The sequence below is a fragment of the Miscanthus floridulus genome, chromosome 5, assembly GCF_019320115.1.
Source record: "Miscanthus floridulus cultivar M001 chromosome 5, ASM1932011v1, whole genome shotgun sequence".
In the NCBI taxonomy this organism is placed as follows: domain Eukaryota; kingdom Viridiplantae; phylum Streptophyta; class Magnoliopsida; order Poales; family Poaceae; genus Miscanthus; species Miscanthus floridulus.
The window spans coordinates 5,034,149-5,061,856 of NC_089584.1; the positions used below are offsets into that span (position 1 = coordinate 5,034,149).

General features: G+C 51.6%; 1 protein-coding gene and 1 pseudogene across 4 annotated transcripts; both read left to right on the plus strand.

Annotated features, from left to right (window-relative positions):
* The first annotated feature begins 5,399 nt into the window (after window positions 1–5,399).
* LOC136451396 (RING-H2 finger protein ATL39-like) lies at window positions 5,400–6,545 on the plus strand (annotated as a pseudogene).
* Window positions 6,546–23,941: 17,396 nt separating this feature from the next.
* On the plus strand, window positions 23,942–26,582 carry LOC136451397 (uncharacterized). 4 transcript variants are annotated; one of them, XM_066452100.1, is made up of 5 exons: window positions 23,942–24,984; window positions 25,082–25,240; window positions 25,328–25,509; window positions 25,621–25,801; window positions 25,898–26,582. In XM_066452100.1, the coding sequence occupies exons 1-5, from the start codon at window positions 24,535–24,537 to the stop codon at window positions 26,036–26,038; spliced, it is 1,113 nt and encodes a 370-aa protein (XP_066308197.1). In that variant the 5' UTR covers window positions 23,942–24,534; the 3' UTR covers window positions 26,039–26,582. The 4 variants fall into 4 exon arrangements, with proteins under 4 accessions (XP_066308197.1, XP_066308199.1, XP_066308198.1 ...); XM_066452102.1 differs by having other exon boundaries at window positions 23,948–24,984; window positions 25,082–25,222; XM_066452101.1 differs by having other exon boundaries at window positions 23,951–24,984; window positions 25,094–25,240.
* Window positions 26,583–27,708: the final 1,126 nt, after the last annotated feature.

Genomic DNA, 27,708 nt, shown 5'->3' on the forward strand with positions numbered 1-27,708 from the left:
GACTCAGGGCTCTGAGGTAACACGTCTTGGCACCATAGATCTTGGCTCCGAGGTGCCTGGCCATGCACAGCAGGGCATCCTAGGTGGTGTTGACATGGTCGGTCGCCAAGATCTGTGGCTCCGAGCTCAGAGCCGTGGATCTCGGCTCTGATCTCGGAGCCATGAATCCTAGCACCGAGCATGGATTCAAAACCCATGGCCAAGTTTCCATTGCCGAGGCTGTTTTCATTTCTTTCTTCTCTCTCTCGGATTCTTTCTCTCCCTAACCCGCCCAATCTCTTAAATCGACGAATGTTGTTATGTTCTGCGTTATTTAGTTTGTCGTCACGTAGTTCAAATGTTGTTATGTTGATTAATGTGCTTTATTATTGGACCTTTAATAGTGTTGTTGGTTTCATTATTTGTTGTCATAATATTGAGTTTAATATTGCATAGGTAGTGAAATGAGCTCACAGTAGTGCAAATAAAACATAACGAAGTAATGGATTACCTAATTCAACACACACTACACATGAAATAGCATGTGATAACATGTACCAAACTAGGGTACAGAGGTCTTGGACTAAACCTAACATGTCTTAGGTAATTAAAGCAAACAACAAGCACATGAAATGGCATGTGAGAACATATGCCAAACAAGGGTACATAGTTCCTTCAACTAAACATAACATGCCTTAGGTAATTAAACCAAAAAAAACAAACACATGGATGTGGCCCGTTAAAAAGATTGGTTTGTCCTAGTAGTGTGGCCACATAGCAAATTGTGTTGCACCTTCTCCATAGTATCCTCCCATTGTTGGTGGTGGCGGCGGCGGGGTGGCGGCGGAGGCCCCTTGTTCCTGTGATTAGGGCAGGTGCAATATGAATTATTGCAGAGTGCCTCCTATGAACCGACACCATTGTTGTTGTCGTCCTGTTCGTCATTCTTGTAATCGCTGCTAACTTCCCTTTCTAGATCGAAGATACGGTCCTGTAGATAGTAGATGTACTCCGCATACACATAAATAGGTTGAGGATCGACCCACCTAGTGAACCTTCGGCCAAGGAAGACTACAATAAGTATGTCATGTAAATTATATAGAAGAAGAACATATTGAAGAAATAAATAGTAATAACAATTACTCATGCTCGCGGTGCAAGGTCTCATAGTCTATCTCCTTCTTTTGTTTCCGACCATCCATCCTCTAGGTTGACAAAAATAAAAATGCAAATTTACAGGCTTCAACAGGTTATCATAACAAAATTGGAGAGCAGACACTCTGACAAAATGCACGGATTAACATTTTTGTTGCAAACACGTAGTTGTCGCAGCACGACCACGAGCCTGGTGTGCGTTGTGCCCACGCATGTTTAGTCAAAATGTCTAGTAGTAGTGTGCATGAATGCATCCTATAACAAGTGATGTGTGTATATCCTGATGAAAATTAAACTAGGGACAATTGGCCACGGGACATGCCAAATGAGCACCGACGGCTGGTGGACACCCCAAATCCGCAAAGTTGCTGCTGGACACTATGTTTCCACTTTGAATTGCCAGAAGACACCGCGCCCTGGTTTCAGCCAAGAAAAGTGATGATTTGCCCAAATTGCCCTTGGCCCAACTGGTCAGCCCATTCCATCTGCCGCGACGCGGTCCTCGTCAGCGAGCCAGACAGCCTCCCAGACGAACCCACCCTCGCTGCCGCCGGCCGTCGCCCCGCTGCTGCGCCCTTCCTCCGTACGACCGCACCATGCCTCCCTATCGGCGCATCGTAGCTCCCGCGCCTCTCCTCCCCGGTCGCCGCCGCTGGTGCTAGCCCGTCGCGGCGAGGACACGGTCGCAGCTGCCAGTGCCTGTGGCCGCCGGACCACCTCCAGCCGAGCCGAGCAGCTCTGCGGGAGCACGCTGGCCGCTCCCGAACTGGCCGCGCCACGCGTCGCCGTTGAGCTAGCCACGCATGGCGGCACTCGCGAGCAGCAGCTCCACCGTGGCCTCGCGGGCGCACGCGAGCAGCCGCTCCGCCACGGCCTCGACGGCGCGCGCGACCAGCCGGTCCGTCGCGGCTCGCGGGCACGCGCGCGAGTAGCAGCTCTGCCGCGTCCTCGCGGGCGCACGAGCAGCAGCTCCGCCGTGGCCTCGCGGGCAGGCACGCGAGCAGCAGCTCCGTCGCGGCCTCGCCGGCACGGGCGAGCAGCCGGTCCGCACGGGCCTCATGGGCACGCGTGCGAGCTGCGGCTCCGCCATGGCCTCACCGGCGCGCGTGAGCAGCAGCTCCGCTGCGGCCTCATGGGCGCGCGTGCGAGCTACGGCTCCGCCATGGCCTCATGGGCGCATGTGTGCGCCACCGCGGCCGGGAAGCCTCCTCCGGCCGGGAACAGCGGGCTCCGGCGCCTCCTTTGCCCCAAATTCATGACGCGTCCGCGCGGAGCTCGCCTTGCTGCCGGCGCCCTCTCCTCCATTTCTCCTTCAACGGCGGGAGGCCGGCGGCCGGCACAGAGAAAGAAAGGGGGAGGAAGAAGAATGGGCTGACCAGTTGGGCCAAGGGCAATTTGGGCAAATCATCACCTTTCTTGGCTGAAACCGGGCGCGGTGTCTTCTGGCAATTCAAAGTGGAAACACAGTGTCCAGCAGCAACTTTGCGGATTTGGGGTGTCCACCAGCCGTCGGTGCTCATTTGGCATGTCCCGTGGCCAATTGTCCCATTAAACTAAACGGCAAAAGGATTCGTCGTCACCTTCGCCGGGCGGCAGAGCTACGAGGACGCCGAGAACAGCCAGAGTGACGACGAGTATCACCTGAGGCCTCCTCATCTTTATTTCTCCTGGCAAGAACATGCGAGAATGCCAAGTTTGATGCTTGGATTTCCTTCCTACGGAGGCTGAAGGTCTTCTTATAGGAGGGGAGGGAGGCTTCTAGCATCACAGATGCCCTGGCCCTAGGACTCCAGACTTCACTGTAGTACTCAAATTGTTTTTACTGATGCTCGGCGGATCCATGGATCCGAGCTCGGAGCCGAGATCCATGGCTCCGAGCTCGGAGCCACAGATTTTGACGTCGAGCTTGGAGCAAAGATCTGTGGCTCTGAGGTACCGGTCCACGTCAACGCCATCTAGGATGTCCTCGCTGTGCACGGCCAGACACCTCGGAGTCAAGATCTGTGGCACCGAGACGTGTTACCTCGGAGCCATAAGTCCTGACGTCGACCCCAGGGTAAAAGCTGAGTTTACGTTTCTGAGAGGGTCAAATGTAAATTTTCTTAAAAAAAGATCAAATTATAAAAAATTAGGCGCACACGTGGGGTGATAGTCGGAGCGTTCGCTGGTTTGCTGATTAGCCCGGCCCGCAGAGAGATTGCGGCGCAACAAATTTAGTCCCAGCCCAGCAAAGACAACTCTTGAGGTGGGCCTTGCACGCAGCCATAATCTGAAGGCCCAGCGCCCTAAAATAAGAAGCCCACTTGTCTACAGTGAATCTACTAGTGCCCTTGGGGACTGGACAGGACAGCTGAGCTTCTTTTAGCCCTTGGCCGTCAAATGGCACCAATGTTGCGCGGTTCCTGATTGCGACGTGATCCAGCAACAAAAGACGAGAGGAAAGCTCTCGCTGCCCGCCGCACTCCTACTCCAACCAACCTCACTGAGTCAGAGTCACTGCTCGTAGTGGCCTAGTGGCTGCTTCAGAAACTGGGGGCCGTGCCCCCCACAAAACCCATTGTTTTTCTAGTCTACCAGGGCAAAAGAAAAGAAGGGCCTTCGATTCTGAACGTGAAGGAAAAGGCAGGGAACATGCGGGGCCAGCCTGGGATCTCTTACCTCACCCTTTTTTTCACAGTCAGTCAAATCACTGTCATACCAGCCGGGCTGTTTTGCTTGTGGTCTGTATAGCCGAACGGGAATTCTGGTCGCGAGCTTTCTAGCTGCGGCCGGGCTGAGACCAGAATCTGAACCCAGTGCTGCCGCAGCATCTGAATCTCGAAAACCAGCGTCCAGCGGAAAAGAATACTCCGAACTGAACCCTTTCCTGTCTTTTCGCAGACAGCAAAACTGTAGCAGTCCGCTTTACGCCTTTACCAACAGGGATACCCTACCACTACCAGCAGTCATGCTTTGGTCGTGTGCTGCAGCCTGCATTGCACACCGGATAGCGACTGTTTGCATAGGTGCAGCACTGCTGCCAGTTACCATGGAGGCCTTCCATATGCACTTTTGCAAAGGTTCGGTGCCAACTCGTAGTAGATTCTTTTTCAGGTGAACTGGCAGCAGAATCTCCCGGTCCCGGTGACAACTGACAAGCCCTTTGAACTTTACCAATTCTGTGGGCTGGTAAGACAAGAAACAAAGCATGTAGTATGCCTGACCGTGACTGGCTTTGTGCACCCGGAAACTTGAGACGGACGGCAGGTCCAGTTCCACCTGATCATGCATCACTGGTTTATGGCCACTGATCAGTCATAGATTAATTACCGCTGTGACCACCACCGTCTTATCGCGATCGTTAGCCGAAACACCGTGATCAAATCTCACTCATCAGTACAGGATGAGCACGAGCGCACGCATGCACACCGCGGTGCCCAATTCCCACACGAGAAGCGAAAGCGCCAATCGAACCAGCTCCTCCAGGCAGCCTCCAGCTAGCAACACGCAAACTGCGTTTGGCTTTGAGTTGAGTTAAGCAAGCATGATGACGACGCATTACTGACAGAGTGTGAAGACTCGTCACGTACGTACGCAGGCCAGATGTCGGGCGAACGGAAGGCACCGCCTGCCAAGAAACGGGAGCTCGACGATTGCCACAACGCCACGACAAACACCCGTACGCACGCACAGGAAATTAAAAGTCTCAGGTGGTTGTTACCCACAAATGAAATGACCCAACAGGTGACGTAGTCTGAGTGGTAGACTGGTAGGTATGTCTAGTGCGAACACGGGGAAGGGATCGGTGTGAACTGTGAATAGAGAAAAACAAAGGAAATGACCGGTGGCACGTGTAATCACACCACACCGTCCCGCTTTACAGGAAGAGAAAAAAACAGGCAAAAACTTCAACTTGGCCAGTCCGTCAAGCACCCAGAGGAAACTTCGCTTCACGAACGGTTGGTTCAGTAGTTCACACGATTGCCTTTTGCAACGGTGAGACTCCTTTTGTCGCGCTCGCTCGCCGGCCGCCGCTTTCCTCTGCCGCGGCCCGCGGTCGGGGTCCCGTCGGACTCGTTTCCTTCGGTGCGGTCCAAAACTAAACAAACACAGCCTCCCAATCGCCGTCGATCGCGCGCGGTGCCCCGGGGGCCGGGGGCCCGCCCCTCAAATATCTCGCGCGCGCTCGCAGCTGACGTCCGACGCCGTGCGCGCCCACTGCTCATCGCTCGCCCGCCCGCGGCTTTATATATTTGCCGCGGCGCCCCTTTGCCCCAGCAGCAAGCGCGAAGACCTCCCTCTCAGCTCACTAAACAAAAGCAGAGGAAACACCACCGCGGGCAACACCGCCAAGCAAAGGAAACGCCACCCCCGGCGCGTGCGTGCACCGTACGGATTCACCCGCGCCCATTCTCCGACCGAGTCGCGGGTGAGCAGCGGCCTGGAATCCGGGTCCGCGGCCAGAGCCAGCCAAGGCCAGGCTGCCGCTTCCGGCGCCGAGGAGGCAAAGCATCCAGGAGCAGCAGCAGCAGCTCTCGCGCGAGTTGGTGGGCGCGGGAGGGGAGGTATACAGCCAGCAATGGGCATGGGCACGCCCAACATGTGGCTCTTCGCGTCGGACAACTCGCGGTACAGCACCCGGGCGCGGCTGTTCTTCATGGGCCTCTCCTTCGCCATCGGCATCCTCATGTTCCTCCTCTACCTCGCCATCTGGTACCTCTGCTGCCGCCGCCGCCGCCGCGGGGGCCAGCGCGGCGCCTTGTTCGTTCCCGGGAACGGGGAGGGTGACGGCGACCACGGCATGAGCGCGGACGCGATCGCAAGCGCTGCCGACGTTCGCGCACGACGCCGGGGCGCCGGCGCTCGACTGCCCCGTGTGCCTCGGGCAGGTGGAGGCCGGGGAGAAGGTGCGGCGGCTGCCCAAGTGCGCGCACTCGTTCCACGCCGACTGCGTCGACGCCTGGCTCCGCGCCCACTCCACCTGCCCCATGTGCCGCGCCGCCGTCGGCACTGCCGCGGCCGCCACCGCCACGAAGCAGCAGGCCGAGGCGACGGCCGTCGTCGTCGTCCCCGTCTCGTCCTCCCCGGCGGAGGCGCTGCCACCTGTGTAGTGTGGCGTCTCAGCAACGTCGAGCTGCTACAGTGACAGCCTCTAGAGTGGTAACGTACTAGGATCGTATCACCATCGTACGTATCCGGCCGGTGTTCACATATTATAGAGATAGAGGCTTATTTATTAGTACTATTATATATTATATTAATCAACCGTGTGAGTGTGATGGTGTCATCACTGTGTTGCTACATGCTGCTGTTCCGGCGAGCTGAGATGGTAGCGAATGGAAGGAAACGTGCACAAGCAAGCGAGAGCTGTCAGCTGTTCTACCCTACACCCCCGGCCTCGCGTGCGTGCCCCAGCTCTCCTCTCATTCCGTTTGTCCCGTTCCAGCCCCATGAGCAAGCCAAGCGGTTCGGGTGCGCGTACGTCCTGTTCCGCCGCCAGCTCGTCTCTTTGGATGCCATGCCATGCGCTGGCGGACGCACGCCGCCTCGTCCGGCGCCCCGACGTCCGTCCGTTTTTGCCATTCCATTCCGTCCGTGTATCCACCCACCGGCACCGGCACCGGCACCGGCACCGGGTGCGATTTGCGATGGAAACCGCGTGCCCGGTCCCGTCCGGGGCCCTTGGACTTGACTTGGAGTGCCGGCTCTTCGTCCCCGATTGGCCGATTCCATCCTTCCTTTCTTCGCCCCGGACCGAGAGGCAAAACGGAACCGGCCGGGCAGGCACACGACTTTGTTCTCTTCCACCCCCGAGACTTCCCTTCCCCAGGCCGGCCGCCGGCCTCGGCCCCAGCCCTTGTGCATGCCGCTGTCGTCGGAACGATTATTCGTTTCTTGCGCGCTCGGCTCGGTCTCGCGTGAAAATCTGCCGACGCAGATGCAGAGTGCGAAAATGGGAGAGGAATCATATCACATACAACAGGCAGCAGGAGTCGCGTGGTGACCCTCCCGTTTCCCTCTCTCGCAAAGCGATGGGTGGACCCCGACGTCCCACGCTTTCTCGCGGGCGCTCCTCGTGGCTCTCGTGTTTCGTTCTGTAAAACGCCGACGCCCGGGGCTTTTGGCATCTCCGGGCAGCTAGCTGTGCTGGGCGTACGTGATCGCGTGCTGCTCCTCGCTGTGGGGCACGGAAGCTGTGTGCCTGTTTATGGCCGATTGTTATCTCGTAGCGACGCAGTTGACGTCGTCCCCATCAACTGGCTGGATATGGTGGATCAGATGCATACACGACCACACGATGGGAGGCGGTAGCTGGGTACGTATTGAACAGAGCTGCACGACTCTCAGCCTGTACGTATACGTACGCCGAGATGGGCCGGGGCAGCCGATCGTCCTTTTTCCGTGCCAGCCATGTGAACATATCCCAATCGAAGCTTGCACGGGGCCGTCTGCATTTGCGATCGCAAACGGGGGGCATCGGATCGTCGTCGGACTCACTCGACCCGCGCCCTGGCTGGCTAGCTAGCTTGGCCGGGTTCCTTGATTCGCCACTCGCCAGGACTAGGCAGGGGACAGAGCGAGCATGCTGTTGCTTGCCGCGGCCGACCAGTACGTCCCAGCCGTGGACTAATTGGTTGGAGGGCACGAGGCTACCCATCAAACGTCAGACAACTCGAACCGATCGACTTGTGGTTGCATTTGCGACGAGACAACCTAGGACTAGGGACCCGTTCGGCTCGCTGAAACTTGGCTGAATTGGTTGAAAAACGCTGTTCTGACTGAATTGTTGTGAGAGAAAAATACCGTTTTGGTTGAAAAAACAAGCTTAATAGTGCGGATTATAAGGTAAGCCGAACGGAGCCTAGGAGAGCTTGTGCGGGGGAAAAAAATCAGTGACGATTAGTCTAGAGCAGTCGTGGTGACCTGCCACAGATTTACCACATGTGCCAATGCACATACTCCTATAAATTAGCACATTTCTTTTATTCCATACGCCTGAAATTAGCGTCAATTTTATACAACGTATGGGTTCCAAACCGTGCAGCTGGACGATCCTTGCTTATGCAAGTTGATGTCCTGATTAATAAGCATGGAAATTTTTGAACACTAATAAGCATGGAAATGATCGTAGCATCTTGGAAAGCACAACTTTAGCCGAGCTTCTTTCTTCTTCTTTTTTTTTTGCCGTGATGATGATGAAAAACCGTAGGATTGCCATCCTATCTCCCTTCTCCCATCAACAAATGTAGTGATTGATCAGACGATCACGAGCTCGAGACGTTGATGCCATGCTGTAGCTAGCTTCGAGCATGTAGTGTTGTAGGGCTCTACCATACGTGTGCACACCGCTTCATGCGCTGCAAAAAGTTACTTGTGTTTTTTTTAGCCTGGACTCCTAGTGTATAAGTTGTAGTATCTGTACTCTACGCAACACACTCACACCACCACACACACGCACACCCCTAGAAGCTACAACATATACACCTCAAACGTCCTTCTGGAGATCACCGAAGCCACACAAGCCTCGTAGACGACGGACATGTCGTAGTCCCATTGTAGCGCCACGCGAGTGTCCAGGACCTGCACGAAACAAATATGGGAAAATACCCCATGCGACACCCGTTCGTCCCAACTGAGAATCGAACCTGGGTGGGCACGCTCCACAACTGGAGATGTTGCCACCGCACTACGAGCACGTTCGCGTTACTTGTGTTATTTGAGATTTTGGCAAGTAGGAAACTCCCAGCTCCCAATGGGGGGGGGGGGGGGGGGGGGGGGGGACACATGAGGTAACCGAACACCCCTGTTTTTTTAAGGAAAAAGGGGGCTAAAAGCAAACAAGCTTTGGTGTACAAGATCCTCGATCATATCAAATAGCCAAGTGCGATGAAAAAGGGAATCAACAAAGTGTCAAAGGTAATCATAAGAAATCGAGCAGTATTATATGACAACCTATGCTTCCTCTCAAGGCCTCAACTCGCTCTGTGCAACAAAACATGCTTTGGTGGACTGAGAATTCAGTTAAGAAGATCTCAAGCGGGGGCTCATATCTGAAGCTTCAATCCCCACGTTCTCCGGTGCTCTGTCGTGTGAGGCTGCAATCTAGTCCACTAATATAACACGAACAAAACACTTCCATTTTGTTAGTGATGTGCGCAGTGCAAGAAACCGGCTCGATCGGGTGTCGCCTGTCGCGTGGCGTATCTCACCACACCAGTGCATGCAGCTGTGCAGGAAACGTCCAGGCCGCGGCGAGATGCGCTGTTCCCTCAGAGGTGGCGCTCGCGCAACCGCCTTTGCTGTACCGAATCGCTTGCTGCGGTGGGAGATTCCGCTTGGCAGTGCCCGGTTCGGTCGTCGCTGCCTTGTGGATCGTGCTCAGCTTTGTAGTTCGCACTCTTCTTCCTTTTTTTTCCCTTCCCAGTTTCCAGTGTGGATAAGCGACCGGCGCGCCTCTTTGATTTGGCGTCTCTTGCTTCTCCCCCGACGGAACGGGAATGCCTCGCCATATCCACGCCGGACGTATCTCTGCACATGCCAGAGCCAGACTGAGACTGTTGGTGTACATTGTACCTGAAGATTCGTGCTACATGTAGGCCCCGTTCGCTTCGCTGAAAAAACAAACCAAAACACTGGTTCAGCTGATTTGTTGTGAGAGAAAAACACTGTTCCGACTGAAAAAATAAGCTGAAAAGTACGGATTATAAGACAAACGAACATGACCGTAGCAACTAGGCAGTAATAAGGGTGTGTAAGGGAATAAGATGAGAGTGATCTATAAACCATAAGTAGCACGAACTGCAACCTGTCTGAAATCAGCATATATCACAGTTCTCAGTTCACAACCGCTCTGCACTTTTTGTTGCTGACGAGAAACATTCCATCTTTACATGGCCATGATCCTCGTGGGAGGTAGGATGAGGATAAGAAAGAAGGGCACGGACGGATAAATGGATATGATAGAGTCCGTAGGCCTAGCAAGATAGCCGATCGATGTGTTGCCCTGCCACGTTCCTGGTCGATTTCTTCTTACTCGGTAGTCGGTACAGGATAAAGCAAGGAAATATCCATGGACTATGATCTCGTCTAACATGGTAACTTGACACGCAAGTAATAAATTTCTAAAAAAAATATAGTGTCTAATGCTTGTTATGTTAGGTAATAAGCCTCCGCTTAGCAGCGGGCTACTCGGTGTGGGACATCGTCGGCAACGACAGCGCAAGCGGTGACAAGGGCGATTTCATCTTGACGGCTTTGTCTTTTGGGGGGTGGCGGTGCAGTGTAGTGACAAGTTTGTGGTGGTTTTGGTGGCGGTGAAGCGTGTGTCTTTGTTTGAGTTGCGACTTGTGTCGATGTCCCATTTCAACCGGCCAGAGTTGTTTCTTCTTCTTCTTTGAGTTGGGGTTTCGTGCGTGTTGATGTCTCAATCCAACCGACTGGAGTTGTATCTATTTATTTTTGTCTAGTCTGGGCTTCATCTGCTTTTAATATAATCGACAGCTCTCCTGCTTGATTCGTTTTAACAAAATAATCGGCATAAACTCAAAATTATTTTTTTTGGAAAGCCCTGAACACGCACATTGCTATAAATAAGAGGGAGTCGCCCCAGAAAAGAGACCAAGCACATCAAATCCAGAACATATCGTTACGTAATAGAGGGTCTCCAAAGCACGACATCCTAAGAGCTGTTTGGTTGTACCAATGAAAACGCAAACGTAAATGAAATAGAGTTGTAGATGTTACCAGCGGGAATAGATTTGAACTAATCCCATTTATGTTTGTGTTACTGTAGAAGGAGCCAAACAGCACGTTAGGTGCTGTTGTTGTGGCTGTACGTTGAAATTCTTCACCATCCAGGAGAGCGTGAAGCCCAAACCTGATGAAGACTAAACTTGGATTGGAGACTAAGCTCTGGTCAGTATCTATGATCCAATTTTCTGCACAAAGTTAACTTAATAATTGTGCATAAACTAAGGCAGTTATGCATAAACTAAGACGAAAATCATATACACGTTTAGTTACATGTTTATTTATGTTAAGTTTGTTTCATCAGCCCGCATCACACCCGGCGCGATCCGGACCTGTACCCGGCTGACGACGGACGGCATGATGAGATTGAGACGATAGGTGCTTTCGTAGCTTCCGTTCCATTCCCACTTCCCAGGATGACGATGCTGAGGCTCGATCGAGAGCACGAGGGCGTGAACTGAAGTGAACCCAAGTGGGCGCACCGGACCACGGGAATCCGCGCGGACGCGGCGAGTGCACGCCACAGGATTCGACAGCTACTTCGTCTTCATCCCTTGGCCGATGCGTTGTGTTTGGCTGGGATGGGATCCCATCAGAGAGCGTTATGTTTAAGTTAACTGATGATCTCTGATTAGTCTATGCCTGCATGATTTGGGTGGGCCGGTATCAGGTACCGCGAATACGCAAACGATTAGCGGCGGCCCACCGGAATCAGATCCCATCACGGCCAGCTTCAATTCAACGGCCTTTGCTAGGAGAGTCGCGGAGTAGAACACTGGAACGCATCGCTGACGGAGTGTGGGTGACGGCTACCGGAGACGGAAGTGGCGGCCGAATTTTTTACTTTTTACCATTTTTTCGAAAGTTTCTCACAAATAGACCCCTGGCGGAAAGAATTCAGAAAATGAACCCGAGCTCGGCGCCATCGATGCTGGTGCCGAGCTCGGCGCCAGCGTCCCTGGCGCCGAGCCCCTGGGCTGGGGCAAACTTACATGGAAGGAAGATCGGCGCCAGTCACTCTGGCGCCGCCGTAGATGCTGGCGCCGAGCATGCAGTACGACGTGCGTGAATAGCAAAGTACGACGTACGTGATTTTACAGCAAAGGTCAGAGGGCCAGATTACGCCAGAGGGGGAGGAAGGAAAGAAGAATCCGCTGGATCAGGGACATGCAGCCGGGCGGGCAGGGCCAAGCCTTGCCATCCGTGTGCCGTCCCAGACGGGTAGGGCTGAATACAAGACCAGTCTGTCGATGGATCGATTGATGCACGAGCAGAAGTGAAATTTTTGTATTTTTGTCCCTTTTGAAAACATTTTAACCTAGCCTTATGCGGGTGCCGGGAGACCATTCAGAGCGGTAGAGACGATGCTACCGGAGGTAGTGCATGCCCGCTGCCTAGTCTGTTGCAGCAAGCCAAGGTAACGTCTCGGCGCCATAGGTCATGGCGCTGACCATTAAATTTAACTTAACACCCTAGTTTTACCGTGAGATGGATATAACAAATTTCAGCATGTCCATCTCATGGTAAATTTAAGGACTTAGCCAAAATTTTATATATCCATCTCACGGTAAAACTAGGGTATTAGCCAAAATTTTATATATCCATTTTGGCATGCTCGGCGCCAGCGTCAACGGCGCCGAGCTCGGCGCCAACATCTACGGCGCCGAGCTCGGCGCCAGAGTGACTGGCGCCGAGCTTCCTTCCATGTAAGTTTGCCCCAGCCCAGGGGCTCGGCACCAGGGACGCTGGCGCCGAGCTCGGCGTCAGCATCGGTGGCGCCGAGCTAGGGTACATTTTCTGAATTCTTTCCGCCAGAAGTCTATTTATGAGAAACTTTCGAAAAAAAGAGCTAAAAAGAAAAAAATTCGAAAGCGGCGGGCCGAGCGCTGCCGGCCGTTGCTTGGGCGCAATTTCCCTGGCACGCCGATGCCGTCTGCTAGAGCTAGCAACGCTGCACGGACCACGGATATGATGATACGGGCCGGCCTCAGTACAGGCATGGTATGACAACAATGGGCTGGGCCAAGAAGGTAGTCCCCCTGACGACTTGAGTTCCCTGCCCACCATGCAAGCCCTTGCTGAGTCCTCCTTGCGTTGCGTACGGAAACAAGCACTCGTGGAGAGAGAGAGGAACCCAGAGAACCGAGCGGGGGTTGCATGCGTTGCGTACGGAACACAAACACCCGTGGAGAGAGAGAGGAACCCAGAGAACCAAGCGGAGGGCTCGGTTGGTCAGCTGAGTAGAGGCTCAGGCTGATAGTTCAAACAAGATCCACTAGCCATAGATATAGCATGTAGAACTGACATTGCAATGAAATAGTAAACCTTAGAACGTAATCTAGTGCGAGCAAACATAGAGAGATGCGGGGTGGCAAACCATCGGCCGCATTCGCAGAAGACGAGCTGGCCATCGCGGTGCTTGTCGGTGAGGCGGTGAAGTTCGGCGGTGAAGGCGCGGTCGCAGTGGCGGTGGTGGCCGGTGGCGGTGCTTCCCGTCGCTGGCAACGCCCCCTCTCTAGATCGGCTAGGTTTAGGATGTAGGTGGGGTTTCTGACGGCGCAGGTGAACCTCGTGCCTTGTGCCCCGGCCCCCGCCTCCCTTTTTACGGCGCTGTGCGACGGGGGGCCCACCAACCATAGTTAGGGTTGAGCGCCCCCGATCAGGTCCTGGATCAAGGTCCAATTGATGGGATCAATCTAACACTTTCTTCTTAAGAGTATCCGGGACACTCCCCCGTGTGTTAAAAGAGAGAGAGAGAGAGAGAGAGAGAGAGAGAGAGAGAGAGAGAGAGAGAGAGAGAGAGGAACCCAACTTTTGCATTGGGACTTGGTAGTGGTAGGACTGAGGATCCATTGATCCAACGGCTGGAGCAGGACGATCATCATCCAGGGTCCCTTTCACTTGCCACGATTGGGCATACAGTGACAGCATGTGTGCAAGCCTCCCCAGTCCCACCGCCCCAACCCAACCCAGGCATAGAAGCTGCCCTGCAGGGGAAGGACCACAAAAGGCATCTATCTCAAAGGCCAGTAAAACGTACACATGCCCACGAGTAGCTACTGTAACACATGCCCACGAGTAGCTACTGTAACAGGAAAAGTACACATGCCCACGAGTAGCTACTGTAACAGGAAAAGTTATAAACTGCTGTCCGGTTGTTAGAAATACTTAATATTTTAGTCGTTTGTGATTAACTTCTTGCATTGGCAATTAACGCTTTAGTTTTCGGTAACAGGGGCTACCCAGACCGTACCAGTGGTGAAACAGAGAGGCCAGGCTAACAATATTTAAAAGCAAGATTGTTGTTAACTGCAATATTTATAAGCAAGATTGTTAACTAGAAATGTGTCGACTACTTTTCAACAAGCGTGCAGACGGAGGACCTGTCGGTACCGAATCGTACGTGAAGCGTATCCCTTGTGCGAACGACGCGATCACACGAGATGGATCCGGCCATGTTGCCATGTTGGGGGCACCGTACGCACTGGCCGGCTGCGGTGACACACGACATGGGACTATATATATGCTAGCTGGGGAAGAAGACACGTAAACGTCGCCACGCCACGCATGGCCAATAAGCCGCTGCGCGCCCGCTGGGGCCGGCTGCTAGCTAGCTGGCCAAGTGGCCAGCCAGCATCGCATGCAAGCTACTCCGCCGTACGTAGCTGGCCTGGCCATAGGCCATAGCCCATAGCAGCAGTGGATCGCGGAGGAGTCAGCCGATCTTGGTGAATCTCTCTGGAAGCTCCAACGGCGCGGCCCAGCTTTCGGAGTGGTCCTCCGCGCTCTCCCCTCTATGTATCCACCGGCTAAATCGCCGCACCCGCACCGCCCACCAGCCGGGGGAAGGAAGGACGACGACGGCCTGGCCCGGCCGGCCGGCCGGACGCGCCGTTGTTGACATTCTGTGAATCGACTAGAGTAGATCTAGGCGGATGAACTCATAGAACCATGAAACACATGCACATTTAGACCTAGAACACTACACCGAGAGGGAGATAGGGGAGAGAGGGCTGGTGATGAACCTGAGCCTCCAGATGATGTCGCGGTTGTGCTAGCCATCGCGGGTTCGGTGATGGAGGCAGCACACGGGCAGCGACGGGTGGAGTAGAGGTTGCACGGACGTCGATGCAGTGCGGTCGGGCGTAGCAGTGGCGACGGCGAGGATCAGCGGAGCTTCCCGTCGCTGGCTGCGCGCCCTCTCGAGATCGGTCTAGGGTTTGTCGGTGGGGTTTGCGGCTCACGGCGAACCTCGTACTTTGAGCCGCCGGCCCCCACCTCTCTATATAGCGCAGTGCGACGGGGGCCCACCAACCATGTAGGGTTGGGCGCCCCCGATCAGGGCGCGAGACCAAGGCCCTAATAGGCCGTTGGGCCTATTGGTCAGGAGATCAATCTAACATTCTCCCCCTTGATCTCACTATTACTTTTATCTTTAAACTTTAAACTTCAATCCTTTAAACCTTACTCATTTCTTCACAGATGATGCATAGAGCATGTTTCATCGTCTCGGTCAATCGCCGATAGATTTGACAGCTACAATGCACGTCTCTGATCTGAAACAGTTACTTTAACTTTTGGGCCCTTTATGGTCCAGGAATCATAGGCTTTCCCTTAAACCCATGCCGGCTACATGTTCTCTGAACACGTTGGGTGGTAAGCCTTTTGTAAGCGGATCCGCGAGCATCTTTTCGGTACTTATATGCTCAAGACTTATCATCTGATCCCGGACTTTATCCTTCACAACATAATACTTTATGTCAATGTGTTTGGCAGCACCACTTGACCTATTGTTGTGAGCATACTGTACTGCTGGATTATTATCGCAGTATAATTTCAGTGGTCTATTGATGTCGTCAACCACCTTCAAACCGGGTATGAACTTCTTTAGCCAGTTCACCTGCCCCGTTGCCTCATAACACGCTACAAACTCGGCATACATTGTGGACGATGTAGTGACGGTTTGTTTTGAGCTTTTCCATGAAATAGCTCCCCCTACGAGAGTAAACACATATCCAGACGTGGATTTTCTATTATCTCCCGCATAATCAGAATCTGAATATCCCACTATATTGAGTGAATCAGATCTTCTATACGTCATCATGAGGCCTTTCGTTCCTTGCAAATAACGCAAGACTTTCTTTACCAATTTCCAGTGTTCTATTCCAGGATTGCTCTGGAATCTGCCAAGTAACCCGGTAACAAATGCCAAGTCAGGGCGCGTACATACTTGAGCATATTGCAAGCTTCCGACAGCTGAAGCATATGGAACCACTTTCATTTGATCGATCTCATATTGGTTCCTGGGGCATTGAAAATCCCCATATCTGTCGCCCTTGACTATAGGAGCAGGTGAGGGACTACATTTGTGCATACTAAATTTCTTTAAGACTTTTTCTATGTATGCCTTTTGTGACAGTCCTAATACCCTCTTTACTTCTATCTCGGTGAATCTCGATCCCTAGAACGAACGAAGCTTCACCAAGATCTTTCATATCAAATTTTGAGGACAAAAACTTCTTTGTTTCCAGTAGTAGACTGACATCACTACTAGCAAGTAAGATATCATCCACATACAGGACAAGGAAGATAAACTTCCCATTCTTAAACTTTGCTGTAGACACAATTGTCCTCAACATTATCTTTAAACCCAAAATTCTTTATTGTCTGATCAAACTTCAAGTACCACTGTCTTGAAGCTTGTTTTAATCCATAAATAGATTTCTTTAGGCGGCATCCCAAACGTTCTTTTCCTTCCATGACAAAACCTTTCGGTTGTGCCATGTAAACATTTTCCTCTAAGTCTCCGTTGAGAAATGCCGTCTTTACATCCATCTGATGTAATTCCAAATCGTAATGTGCCACTAATGCCATTATGATTCTGAAGGAATCCTTACATGAGACTGGAGAAAAGGTCTCATTGTAATCAATCCCTTCTCTTTGTGTAAAGCCTTTTGCCACAAGTCGGGCTTTATATCTCTCTATATTCCCTTGAGAGTCAAGTTTTGTTTTGTAGACCCATTTACAGCCTACTGTTTTGGCTCCTTTAGGAATTATCTCCAAATCCCAAACTTTATTTGCATTCATTGATCTAATCTCATCTTCCATGGCCTCAAGCCACTTTGATGAATGGTCACTTTTCATGGCTTCTTCAAATGAGGTGGGATCATCCTCCATTTGAAATTCTTCAGTGTTGTACACTTCATAATCAGCAGGAATAGCTGATTTTCTAACTCTTTGAGACCTTCTAGGGGCCTCCTCAATTGGCACATTTTCTGTTTGAGGCTGTTGTTGCTCCCCCTCATGTGTGGCAATAGGTTCTATAGGATCCTGAGCCACAGGTTCCTCATCATCATTCATTGTTGCCACAGGCGGGATAACAACAGGTGCTGGCACCACAGTGTCTTGTACTGTTGGTGCAGCAACAGCAGGTAGTGAGAAAAATGTCTCATGAATGATCGGAGTGGGTGCATACACCCGCTTCTCTTCAAGATCAATTTCTCGAGCTACCATGCTCCCCCTAATCATTTCATCCTCTAGGAAGACAGCGTGTCTCGTTTCCAGAAACTTTGTATGTCTGTTAGGACAGTAGAAACGAAAACCTTTTGACTTTTCTAGGGTAGCCAATGAAATGGCAACTCTCTGTTTTAGGGATCTAGCTTCCCAATGTTTGGGTTAAAAACTTTAGCCTCAGCAGGGCTCCCCCACACACGCAAGTGGTTAAGTGAGGGTACTCTTCCTGTCCACAACTCATACGGTGTTTTAGGGCACCGACTTACTTGGTACTCTATTGAGAATATGAATGGCGGTTTTTAACGCCTCCATCCACAGACTCGTGGGTAAAGTGGAGTAACTTATCATACTACGCACCATATCCATCAAGGTACGGTTACGCCTTTCAGCTACTCTATTCTGCTGAGGTTCGCCCGGTGTTGAATACTGGGCGACTATACCATTCTCCTGTAAGAACCTTGCAAAAGGTCTAGGAACTTGTCCATATGGGGTATGCCGACCGTAGTACTCTCCTCCACGGTCAGACCTGACTATCTTAATCTTTAAATCATGCTGATTTTCAACTTCTGCTTTAAATATTTTAAATTTATCCAACGCTTCTGTTCTTTCTTTAATTGGATAAATGTAGCCAAAACGAGAGTAATCGTCTGTGAATGTTATGAATGAATCATAACCATCCACACTTTTCACAGGAAAAGGACCACATATGTCTGTGTGAATAATCTGTAGAATTCCTGCGCTTCGTTTGGCATCTTTCTTAATTTTCTTTACATACTTTCCTTTTATGCAATCTCTACATTGTTCTAACTCTGAGAGCTCTAATGGAGGAAGAATATCATTCTTAACTAGTCTTTCTATTCTCCCCCTCGAAATATGGCCTAAACGACAGTGTCCATAATTTCGACAACGCATCTTGAGCTCTCTTTCGTTTTCTGTTTCCATTGTTCGATGAGGATACATTTTCATTCACATCACATACGGAATTAACATTTTCACGAAGTGATAACAAATAAAGCTCGTCTTGTCGGAAGGCAAGACCAATACATTTATTATTAAACAATATCTGACATTTGCCATTTCCAAAATGGCAATCATAACCATCATGGTCCAACTTTGAAACACTAATCAAATTTCTTTGCAAAGAAGGTACATAAAGAACATCTCTAAGAATAATTATGAAGCCATCAGCAAGCTCTAACGGAAGATCACCAACGGCTTCAACATCTGCTTGTTCTCCATTTGCTACTTTAATGAAACTTTCGCTTCTTTGCAAAGTTCTCATCGAACGGAAATCCCTGTAATGAATTAGAAATATGAATAGTTGCACCTGAATCAATCCACCAAGTAGATTTTGAAAACTTTACATACAAGGATTCATTTACGAACGTAATAATGTTCTCACCTTTATTCTTCATAATCATCTTTAAGAAATCAGGACAATTCTTTTTATAATGTCCTGTCTTCTTGTAGTGGAGACACTGGTCTTTAGCCACTGGGAATTGCTGGTTCTGAGACTGTTGCATGGGACCTTTTCCAGATGATTTGGAGGAAGAACTGTTATTATAGTTCTTTTTCTTATCTTTTAGGTAGTTGACAGAACCACCTTGTGAAACTTTTATTCTTTCCTCCTCCTGCACACACATGGCTATGAGCTTTTCAAATCCCATTTTTCAGGCTGTATGTTGTAATTAACAACAAATGTGTCAAATTCTTTGGGCAAAGAAGCAAAAATCAAATGAATAAGAAACTCATCCTTGAGTGCCAAATCCATTGGTTTGAGCTTAGATGCCAGATTGCTCATTCTCAGTATGTGCTCTCTAATGCCACTGCCGCCACCAGAGTATCCTTTCTGTGACCAGCTGCTTGATCAGCTGGGTTGCATATGTCTTTGAAGAGCCAGTGAACTGACTCTTTATTCTGTCTAGGTACTCTGTGACCAGTGTCACAGTCTGGAATTGAACCCACTATAGCAGGCTCAATCGTGTTCTTTATCACTGCCAGACACTTCTTGTTGGCAGTGACCCATTTCCTATGCTCAAGGTCATAGGACATCTTTACGGGAGCAAAATCCCGCTCTCTGTTCTGCCATGCAGTATCAGTCTCATATGTTTCCCTCACCGATGCCTCAGGTTCTTTAGGGCACGGTGTGGTGACAACCCTAGTCTACCTCAGCGAGGATAAAGGCCAGGTCTATCTTTTTCTTCCACTCAATATAGTTATCACCTTTTAGAGTGGGGATTTCTTTGATACAACTCATCAAGTTGTATCCTCCTGAAAACATAATTCAAATAGGGTGAGAACAGAAATAACAACAATAATTGCATGCCTTAGTTTAACGTTGGTCAAAATTAAAACATACAATTATTTTCTACACTAATTCTACATCACCGTTGGGCAGAAATAGAATTAATGTATAACAAAAACATTATAATATTGTCATTAATCAACGTTGGTCAGAATAACAACAACATTATAATCAATTTAAAACATATCCATTTTCAAAATTAAATTCTCCCGTTGGTTCGAATTTAATAATGAAAATTACATCTTTAAATACGCAGCGGAAACTTTAACATTTAATAATCTTTTTCCTATTTTCCAGAAGCAAATTTACTATTTACTGAACAAAAAATATCGTTGGATAAATTTTGTACAGAAAATTATCATAAAAAAATCAATTCAAATTGATCAAACTGTTTTCTGGAAAATAAGAAAAACAAAACTATGACAATATCTGTTCATTTGACCATTTCGGCCCAGCCAGCACACGCGCGGCCCACGGCCTGCCCACGCGCGCGCGCGCCAGCGAAAACGGCCCAGCAGCCACGGCCCATCCGCGCGCTCAGCGCACCCCCGCGCCCAGCCGCGTGGCGCTTTCTCCCCCCGCGCCCAGGCCGCAACCTGGGCCTGGGCCGGGATTTCGTTTGCCCGCCTGGGCCTAAAGCTGGTCCAGCAAATCCTGATCGCTGGATCGGATCGGACGGCTGTCCGGCCGTTTCGCCCGAACAAAACCCCCCCGGCCAGCCCCTCTCCCTGAACCCTAGGTTCATTTCACTTCCTCTCCTTCTCTCTCACCCCGCAGCGCAGCTCTGAGAGACCCGCAGCAGCAGCCGTCCTCAGTGGCCGAGGGAGAAGAAGGGCGGCACCGTCCAGCGCCCTCTCGCCGGCGTGCGTGCTCGCCCGAGGCTAGAGCACGCCGCCGTCGAGGGGCCGCAGGGTGGTGCCCTGTTGCCGTGACCGCTTGGCGAGGTGCAGTGCGGATCTCGGCCCTGTCCCGCGCGCCGTTCGGGAGCGACGCCGCGGTCTCCTATCCGCGCGGTGGCGATGCTGCCGGCGGTGGGTAGAAGCCCAGGTAGGCTTCCTTTTTAGGGTTAGGGTTTGGTTTTCGATTTGAAATCGGTTCCTTTCCTTTCCTTTTCCCCCGCGCGCCGGCGTGCTCGACGGCGAGGTGACCGAGCCACCCTCTTCCCCTTTCTTTGATTCATTTGTTCGGATTTTAGCCCGATTTGACGATTAGGGTTAGGGTTAGGGTTGAGACGGCCACTGTTTTCTTTTCCCCGAATCACCTTCGGGTTTTAGGGTTCGTTCTTTGCATGAAAACCGAGCCCTTCTTCTTTTCTCAGATCCGACGGATCGAGTTAGGGTTCAACCGAACGTCGGGTGACCCCTTTTCTGCTTAGATCCACACTGGATCTAATCAACTTTTCCTTTTCTAATCGGTACCCGTTCTAGATCTACGTGCTAGTAGGCTCTGGTACCATTGTTGACATTCTGTGAATCGACTAGAGTAGATCTAGGCGGATGAACTCATAGAACCATGAAACACATGCATATTTAGACCTAGAACACTACACCGAGAGGGAGATAGGGGAGAGAGGGCTGGTGATGAACCTGAGCCTCCAGATGATGTCGCGGTTGTGCTAGCCATCGCGGGTTCGGTGATGGAGGCAGCACACGGGCAGCGACGGGTGGAGTAGAGGTTGCACGGACGTCGATGCAGTGCGGTCGGGCGTAGCAGTGGCGACGGCGAGGATCAGCGGAGCTTCCCGTCGCTGGCTGCGCGCCCTCTCGAGATCGGTCTAGGGTTTGTCGGTGGGGTTTGCGGCTCACGGCGAACCTCGTACTTTGAGCCGCCGGCCCCCACCTCTCTATATAGCGCAGTGCGACGGGGGCCCACCAACCATGTAGGGTTGGGCGCCCCCGATCAGGACGCGAGACCAAGGCCCAATAGGCCGTTGGGCCTATTGGTCAGGAGATCAATCTAACAGCCGTTTCATGGATGCATGCACGTACGCATGGGTGACGATCCGTCGTGGTCTAGCAGCTAGCAGGGAAGGAGCGCCGCGATCTTTCCCTCTTGTGGCCGGTCCTGAGGTGGACACTGCACGCGACAGATATGGCTGTTAGATACATTGTGACACACGAGAGAGGGAGAAGCTAGGGCCGGTGTTGCTGATGTGCCATACGTACGGCTCCGAAAGACGGGGGCTACTCTTTCCTGCTACCACCACCACCAGCTCGCCTGGATGCCCGCAGCAGCAGATCGAGACGTAGGATGTGCTCATCGGCCTAGGTAAGTTGTGTGACATGATATGGACAAGGACGTGCGAGGTGGTGTGTCCCGCTCAAATGGTACGCCTGTGCTGAAATCCCGGGAAGATCCTAACCGATGTATACGCGCGGCGTGTTGCTCTTGCACATGCATGATATGGCTATAATGCATACCAGCTCATAGGTGAATTATTAGTACTATTACTCCTATAGTCCTTCACCTGACAACAGTACTACTCCCAGCTAGTTTATCATGGGAAAAGGGGACGACAACCTTTGTGTCATCGTGCAACTACCTGGACCATCCATACACATAAGAGTGCAATCTCATGACACACGCTAGCTTGCCTAGGAGGACTTGGACCACATACAAGCACGCCATATATCGACCGATCTCCCCATAGCTTAACCCAGTAGCCACGATCGTGCCAGAAATAAACCCTGTCCAGGTACACAGGCAACACGCACGCACGCTCTCTGTGCTGTGTGTGATGGACCGATGGACGAAAAGCTCGTGCGCTTTGTCCTGGCTCACCGAAACTGTTTCGCCCGGTCGCAGCGCGCACTCGCCGGATGTGGAAACCGGGCCACTGCTGCAGTGCATTATTGTGCACTCTGTATAGAAACCTTGGCAGGGGCAGGCCAGGGGGGACCTTTGGTTTGGTTTGGTTTGGCCTCTGCTTTGCTGATGATGGGTGAACGGGCGAAGACGATGACCGGCCTTTTGCGTTCGATCTCTTCGGTGTAACAGTGTACATTTGGCGATGACGAGGTTATTGATTGATTTGTTTTAATTTATTTATTACGTGTGGAGTGAGTGGTTTCGGTTGCTTACCTAGTGAGCCCACGTTCAAGGTAATCCCTTTGTACGTGTTCAGTTCAAGTTGTTTTTCTCTTTTTTTCTGGTATATTTTCATGGAAAAAACTATGGTTGTTGGATGTCATGGGTCACGGCCCGACCATGCAGCCCTCAGCAAGTTCCTCACTCATGTTTGCCTCTAGTAATACTAGTACTCCTGAGTCCTGACTACTCCACCTATTCCAAATTATAAGACATTTTGTTGGATTGATCATAAGAACAAGTGTGAAAACAATATGCCTGTTCGCTTGTTGGTTTCAGTCAGGGCTTATCAGTCATGGTACAATATTTTTCTCTCATAACAAACCAGCACCAGCCAGACTTATCAACTCAGAAACCAACCAGCGAACAGGCTGAATAACCGGTTGTGTGCTGCCCTGTGCATGGCAGGAGGTCAGGGGCTGGGCAACCTGTGGGCGCGGAGGACTTCCAAAGGTCCTATCTGGCGCCGATCTTCAGAGAGATTAGGGAGCTTAGCTTGTGTTTTTCTGATTTTAATTTGATGTATGCCAATCGATCTTGTAATCGTGTTGTCCATATGTTAGCGAAGCAGGTGACAGGTGATATCAGGTTGGGTGAGTGGCATGTAGCCCCAACTTGCATCGATCACCTGTTGACTGAAGATTCTAACCTGCTCCTCCTTGATGAATGAATGAAAGTCTATATAACACGTTCACGTAGACACCCATCCGTCAAGTGTAACTGACTGGTGGTGCATGTCCACCATGCAGACTGACAGTGTTTCCAACGGCAACTCGAGTCCAGCCATCTCGCATGCTTATCGATCTGGGGTCTGTGGGGCACGGTGGCTCCCCCTGCAACCTCGGAGGTGACAGCCAAGCCAGTGCGCACGCGGGCTTTCGTGTCACCGTATGTGATGCGAGAGAACCGGCCGGGAGAAGAGTGCAGCGAGGATTACGGCGGCAGTGTTGCCGGCCGGGGCGACGGAGGGAGTCAAGATTCGAAGATCCACTGCCGCCCGCCGCTGGTTCTCGCTTCGCTTCTAGAAGATCTCCCCCACGCTCCCCGAGTCTCCCGGGTCTGCCTGCTCTGCCCTGCCATGCCACTGCCACCGCTCGGCCGCCCCCGCCTCGCACTTCATCCACTGACTCTGACTGATCACACACCACCACCACTCGCGCTCGCGTGCGCGCACTCCGACACTACTCCTATAAATACCACTGCTCGTGCGCTCTCCTGAGCCACAGGTCCTCGATTTGGTGGCCTGGCAAGAACCGTGCTCCACGCCTGCCTCGTGCTGATCCCTCCTCTTCTTCCTCCTCCTCTCTCTCCCAGCTCGATCGTGGCACCTGCAGGGAATCGACCGAAATCGGTGGGTGCCATCTCTGCCCACGCGCATGTGCTGTTCTTCACTGCTGGGTTTGTTGCTCGCCCCGTCCGTCTTTGAGTTGAGCTGTCGCTGGCCTCCGTTTCTTTACTTGTTCTCGTCTCTCCCCTGATGCATTTCCCGTTCTTGATCCCAACTCATAGAGCTGTCTGATCGATCTGTCCACACCAAGCACAGAACTGTTCCTGCTTGTGCCTGTTCTTCATTGATCGATTTCTGTGCGTGGTCACTCATCGCTCTCTTGAGTCCATGAAGCTGGGAGCTCCACACACACCATCCTGCATTTGTTCGTCGCATCCTTTTCTCGTTTCGTGACGGCCAGGCGCGCGGGCGGATCATCCAAGACCCACACACACACCAAAGAACCCTCGCCTCCACCGGTCGATCGACCGGTGGTTAGATGCAACGAGAGATGGTGCATGAGCAGGGCGGCGGCGACAACCACCACCACCACCAGCTGCCGAGGTTCGGCAACGGCGCCGGCGCCGGCGCGGCCACCGGCGTGGCGCGGGCGTCGAAGAAGAGCAAGCTCAAGAAGATCCCGCAGCGCGGCCTCGGCGTGGCGCAGCTCGAGAAGCTCCGGATCGAGGAGCAGAAGAAGATGGAGGGAGCCGCCACCGCCATGTCCGTGTCAGGGGCCGCGCACCTCAGCGGCGCAGGCGGCGGGTTCGGCCACCTCCTCCCGATGCACCCTCCGCCGCCGCTCTCGCTCAGCGCCCTGCCGAGGCCCGGCGCGGACGGCGGCGGCGTGCACTGCGGCTACGGCCCGCCGATGCTCTGGGACCCGTCGGCGCCGGACCCCATAAAGCATCCGTACAAGAGGCTCTGCCCGCAGCCTCCACTCCCAACGGTACGAGTGCCTCTTCTTCTCTTCTTCGGAGTTCAGACGGCCACGGCCATGCGTGCAGCGTGCATTCTGGCTACCTTCTGAGTTGACGAGGCATCAGTGGCATGGGCAGGTGAGCACGGGCTTGTCGCTGACGGCGTCGTCGAGCCACCCAACGGAGCCCCCTTCAAACCAAATGTACAGCTGCAGCAGCGTTAGCAGGAGCAGCGCGGCGCCGCCGGCGCCGGCCGACGAGGACAGGGTACACGCTGTCGTTGAGGTTTTCAGAACTATTATTGTTACTGTGTGCTCTGAAAATGTTCTTGCGCTTGGGATTGCTGCTAAGTGTGGATTGGCCAGAGTATAGGAGGCGGCCGGCGTGGATCGATCCTGGCCCTTCGTGTTCGAGGGCTTGAACACGACCGCCTTCCGGACGACGATGGGCAAAGCGCCTTTCGCCGCCAGGACGACGAGAGAGGCCGCCGCCGGCTTGCCTGATGTCTGTCCTGACCTGAGCAGATACGAGTTCAGAGCCACAAACTATTTCAGGTTAAATATTGTAGGCCTAATTCACATGTTCCAATGTTCATCAGTGCTCCATGGGACTGTCAACTGTCGTAACCTAACTTTAGTAATAAAAAAAACCCCTCTAATCTGCAGCTCGAATGCGAGTTATTCAGACTGGTCAACGGAGTTTGGCCACTGCAAGAGCAGCAAGGAGAACGAGGCTGCCTACCTTACCTTGAACGCACAGCCCACGCCACGCATGAAGCAGCAGCGTCCTGCGCTCCCCTCGATCCACCTTCCGGAGTTCGGAGACTTCGGCGTCATGCAGTCTCAGGCAAGTGGGGTTTGTCTTGCCATCTTCTGCCGAAATCTGTGGCTCGCTGTGTGTGTGTGTGACGTTCTCACGGACTAACCTAACCTTTTCTAACAGCATGGGAGCGCTTCAGCGTCGTCGTCGTCGTCGCGGCCGTTCTACAGCTTCATGCCAGTTGGCCCAGTTCGCTGCGAGAGACCGCTGAGCGAGATGAAGGCCGACGCCTCTGACGGCGTCGACCTGGAGCTGAAGCTGTGAAGGAGCTCATCACTGGAATCCTCCGTCCCTCTGTTCCTTCCTGATAAAACATGACACCAAATCTGCAGTCGGAAACACGGAGCAGCACTCGTCGCTGAGAAAAGATTGTGGTGCCGTGTTTGGTTTGTAACCTGAAACACGATTGTGTATCAGAATTTGCGTTCTTTTCAAGATTTTCAGTCCCAATAAACATCTGGTGAGGGCTACTGTCTACCTAGCCACCCCCTGCAAGATTGCCGCGGGTGGAGTCTGTGCATGATCCAAGCACGAAGCATTTGCACATGGCTCCGATAGGATCGTGTGTAGGAGAGACTCGCCAAAGAAGCAGTGTTAGTGTTGAACAGGTTTTCAGTAAGGAAAGAAGAGCACGTGCACGATCGGCATTACTGGCTTGCAGCTGCATCCTGCAGGTAGCCTGTGGGGTCTTTTTCTGTATAGATCTAGCATGGCATCATGGTACTCCCAGATATGCACAGATAGTCAGATAGATGTAAGCCAAGATATGCAAAGATGGTTGTAGATGTTCTGTTTTTTTTCTTTGGAACATTTGTGTTGTGGATGTAGTGCTACGTGCAATGGAATCACAATATTTCCCATTTTATTTGACGTTTTGACACTCCACATTAACTCTTTATCACTTATTATATCTCACCATTAAGGCCATAGAATGGAATCTCCATGTTAATCCTCGTGAAAAAAAACGCTATAAAAATAAACGTTCTTGAAATTATCACAATGATAAAAGATATATAGCCATTGATTCGGTAGACTATAATCACCACTGATATATTGTTGACGAATATGTAGCACCAGAGCTATGTAAGCCCACCACAAAACACGTCCACATCGATATTAACTCACATACTGATTCTTTCAGGCCTGAGACTCCCCTGTTGGATGCCTATTGAAGTCTTTGAGGCTTGAGCTGCACCGAACCTAAGCTCCTAAAACAATTACTATTAGATTCTCCAAGAATCTACAACCAAAAGCAAACAATTTAGAACCAAAAGCTTACAACAGCTGGTTATAAGCAAAAGTATTTGGCTAAGATCCTCCCTTTCCGATCAATTGATGAAAGAGCACTATCAATATGGTCAGCCCAAACAGGTTTTTATGGTACCCCGTGTTATCTCATTAAGCCTCACATGTATTGGGGTGGCGGCAAATATGTGCCTGACTCTTTTGTTCCCCGTGTTGTCTCCTAGCCTCACATGTATTGGGGTGGTGGCAAAGAGGTGCCTTAAGTAAATGGAGCTGCCATAGGATATCCCTAGACCACGCATGCAGAATGCATTATATCATGAATCTCTCCCTCGCAAATTGAATCAAAGGAAAGGAAGCTTCTATCACTGTGGATATACTTCCAAGACATGATAGGCTCACCCAAACCGTTTGAATCATCCTCATAAAATAAATCAATAGCAACAAGACCGCCATCTTAGAAGCTGTATATGAAACCCTCTACAAATATACACCTCTCATCCAGTAAACCAATAACATATTGCCAAAGATCACCTCCTTTTTCAGATTAAATAGGAAGCACCTTAGTTGTCTTAGCATCTGATATCATGAAGGTGTCATCAGCAATGTCTACAAATCCTGAAACCTTGACCTTCCGTGACAAATTAAGAGACCTTGATGATGTCTCCTGACACATTGGAAATTATTTT

Excerpts from the sequence above, each read along its gene's own strand:
- LOC136451397 (XM_066452100.1), top strand. The coding sequence starts at position 24,535 with ATGCAACGAGAGATGGTGCATGAGCAGGGCGGCGGCGACAACCACCAC. Across the intron at positions 24,985-25,081 it reads CGCAGCCTCCACTCCCAACG|TGGCATGGGCAGGTGAGCAC; the intron begins GTACGAGTGCCT and ends ACGAGGCATCAG. Across the intron at positions 25,241-25,327 it reads GGGTACACGCTGTCGTTGAG|GAGGCGGCCGGCGTGGATCG; the intron begins GTTTTCAGAACT and ends GCCAGAGTATAG.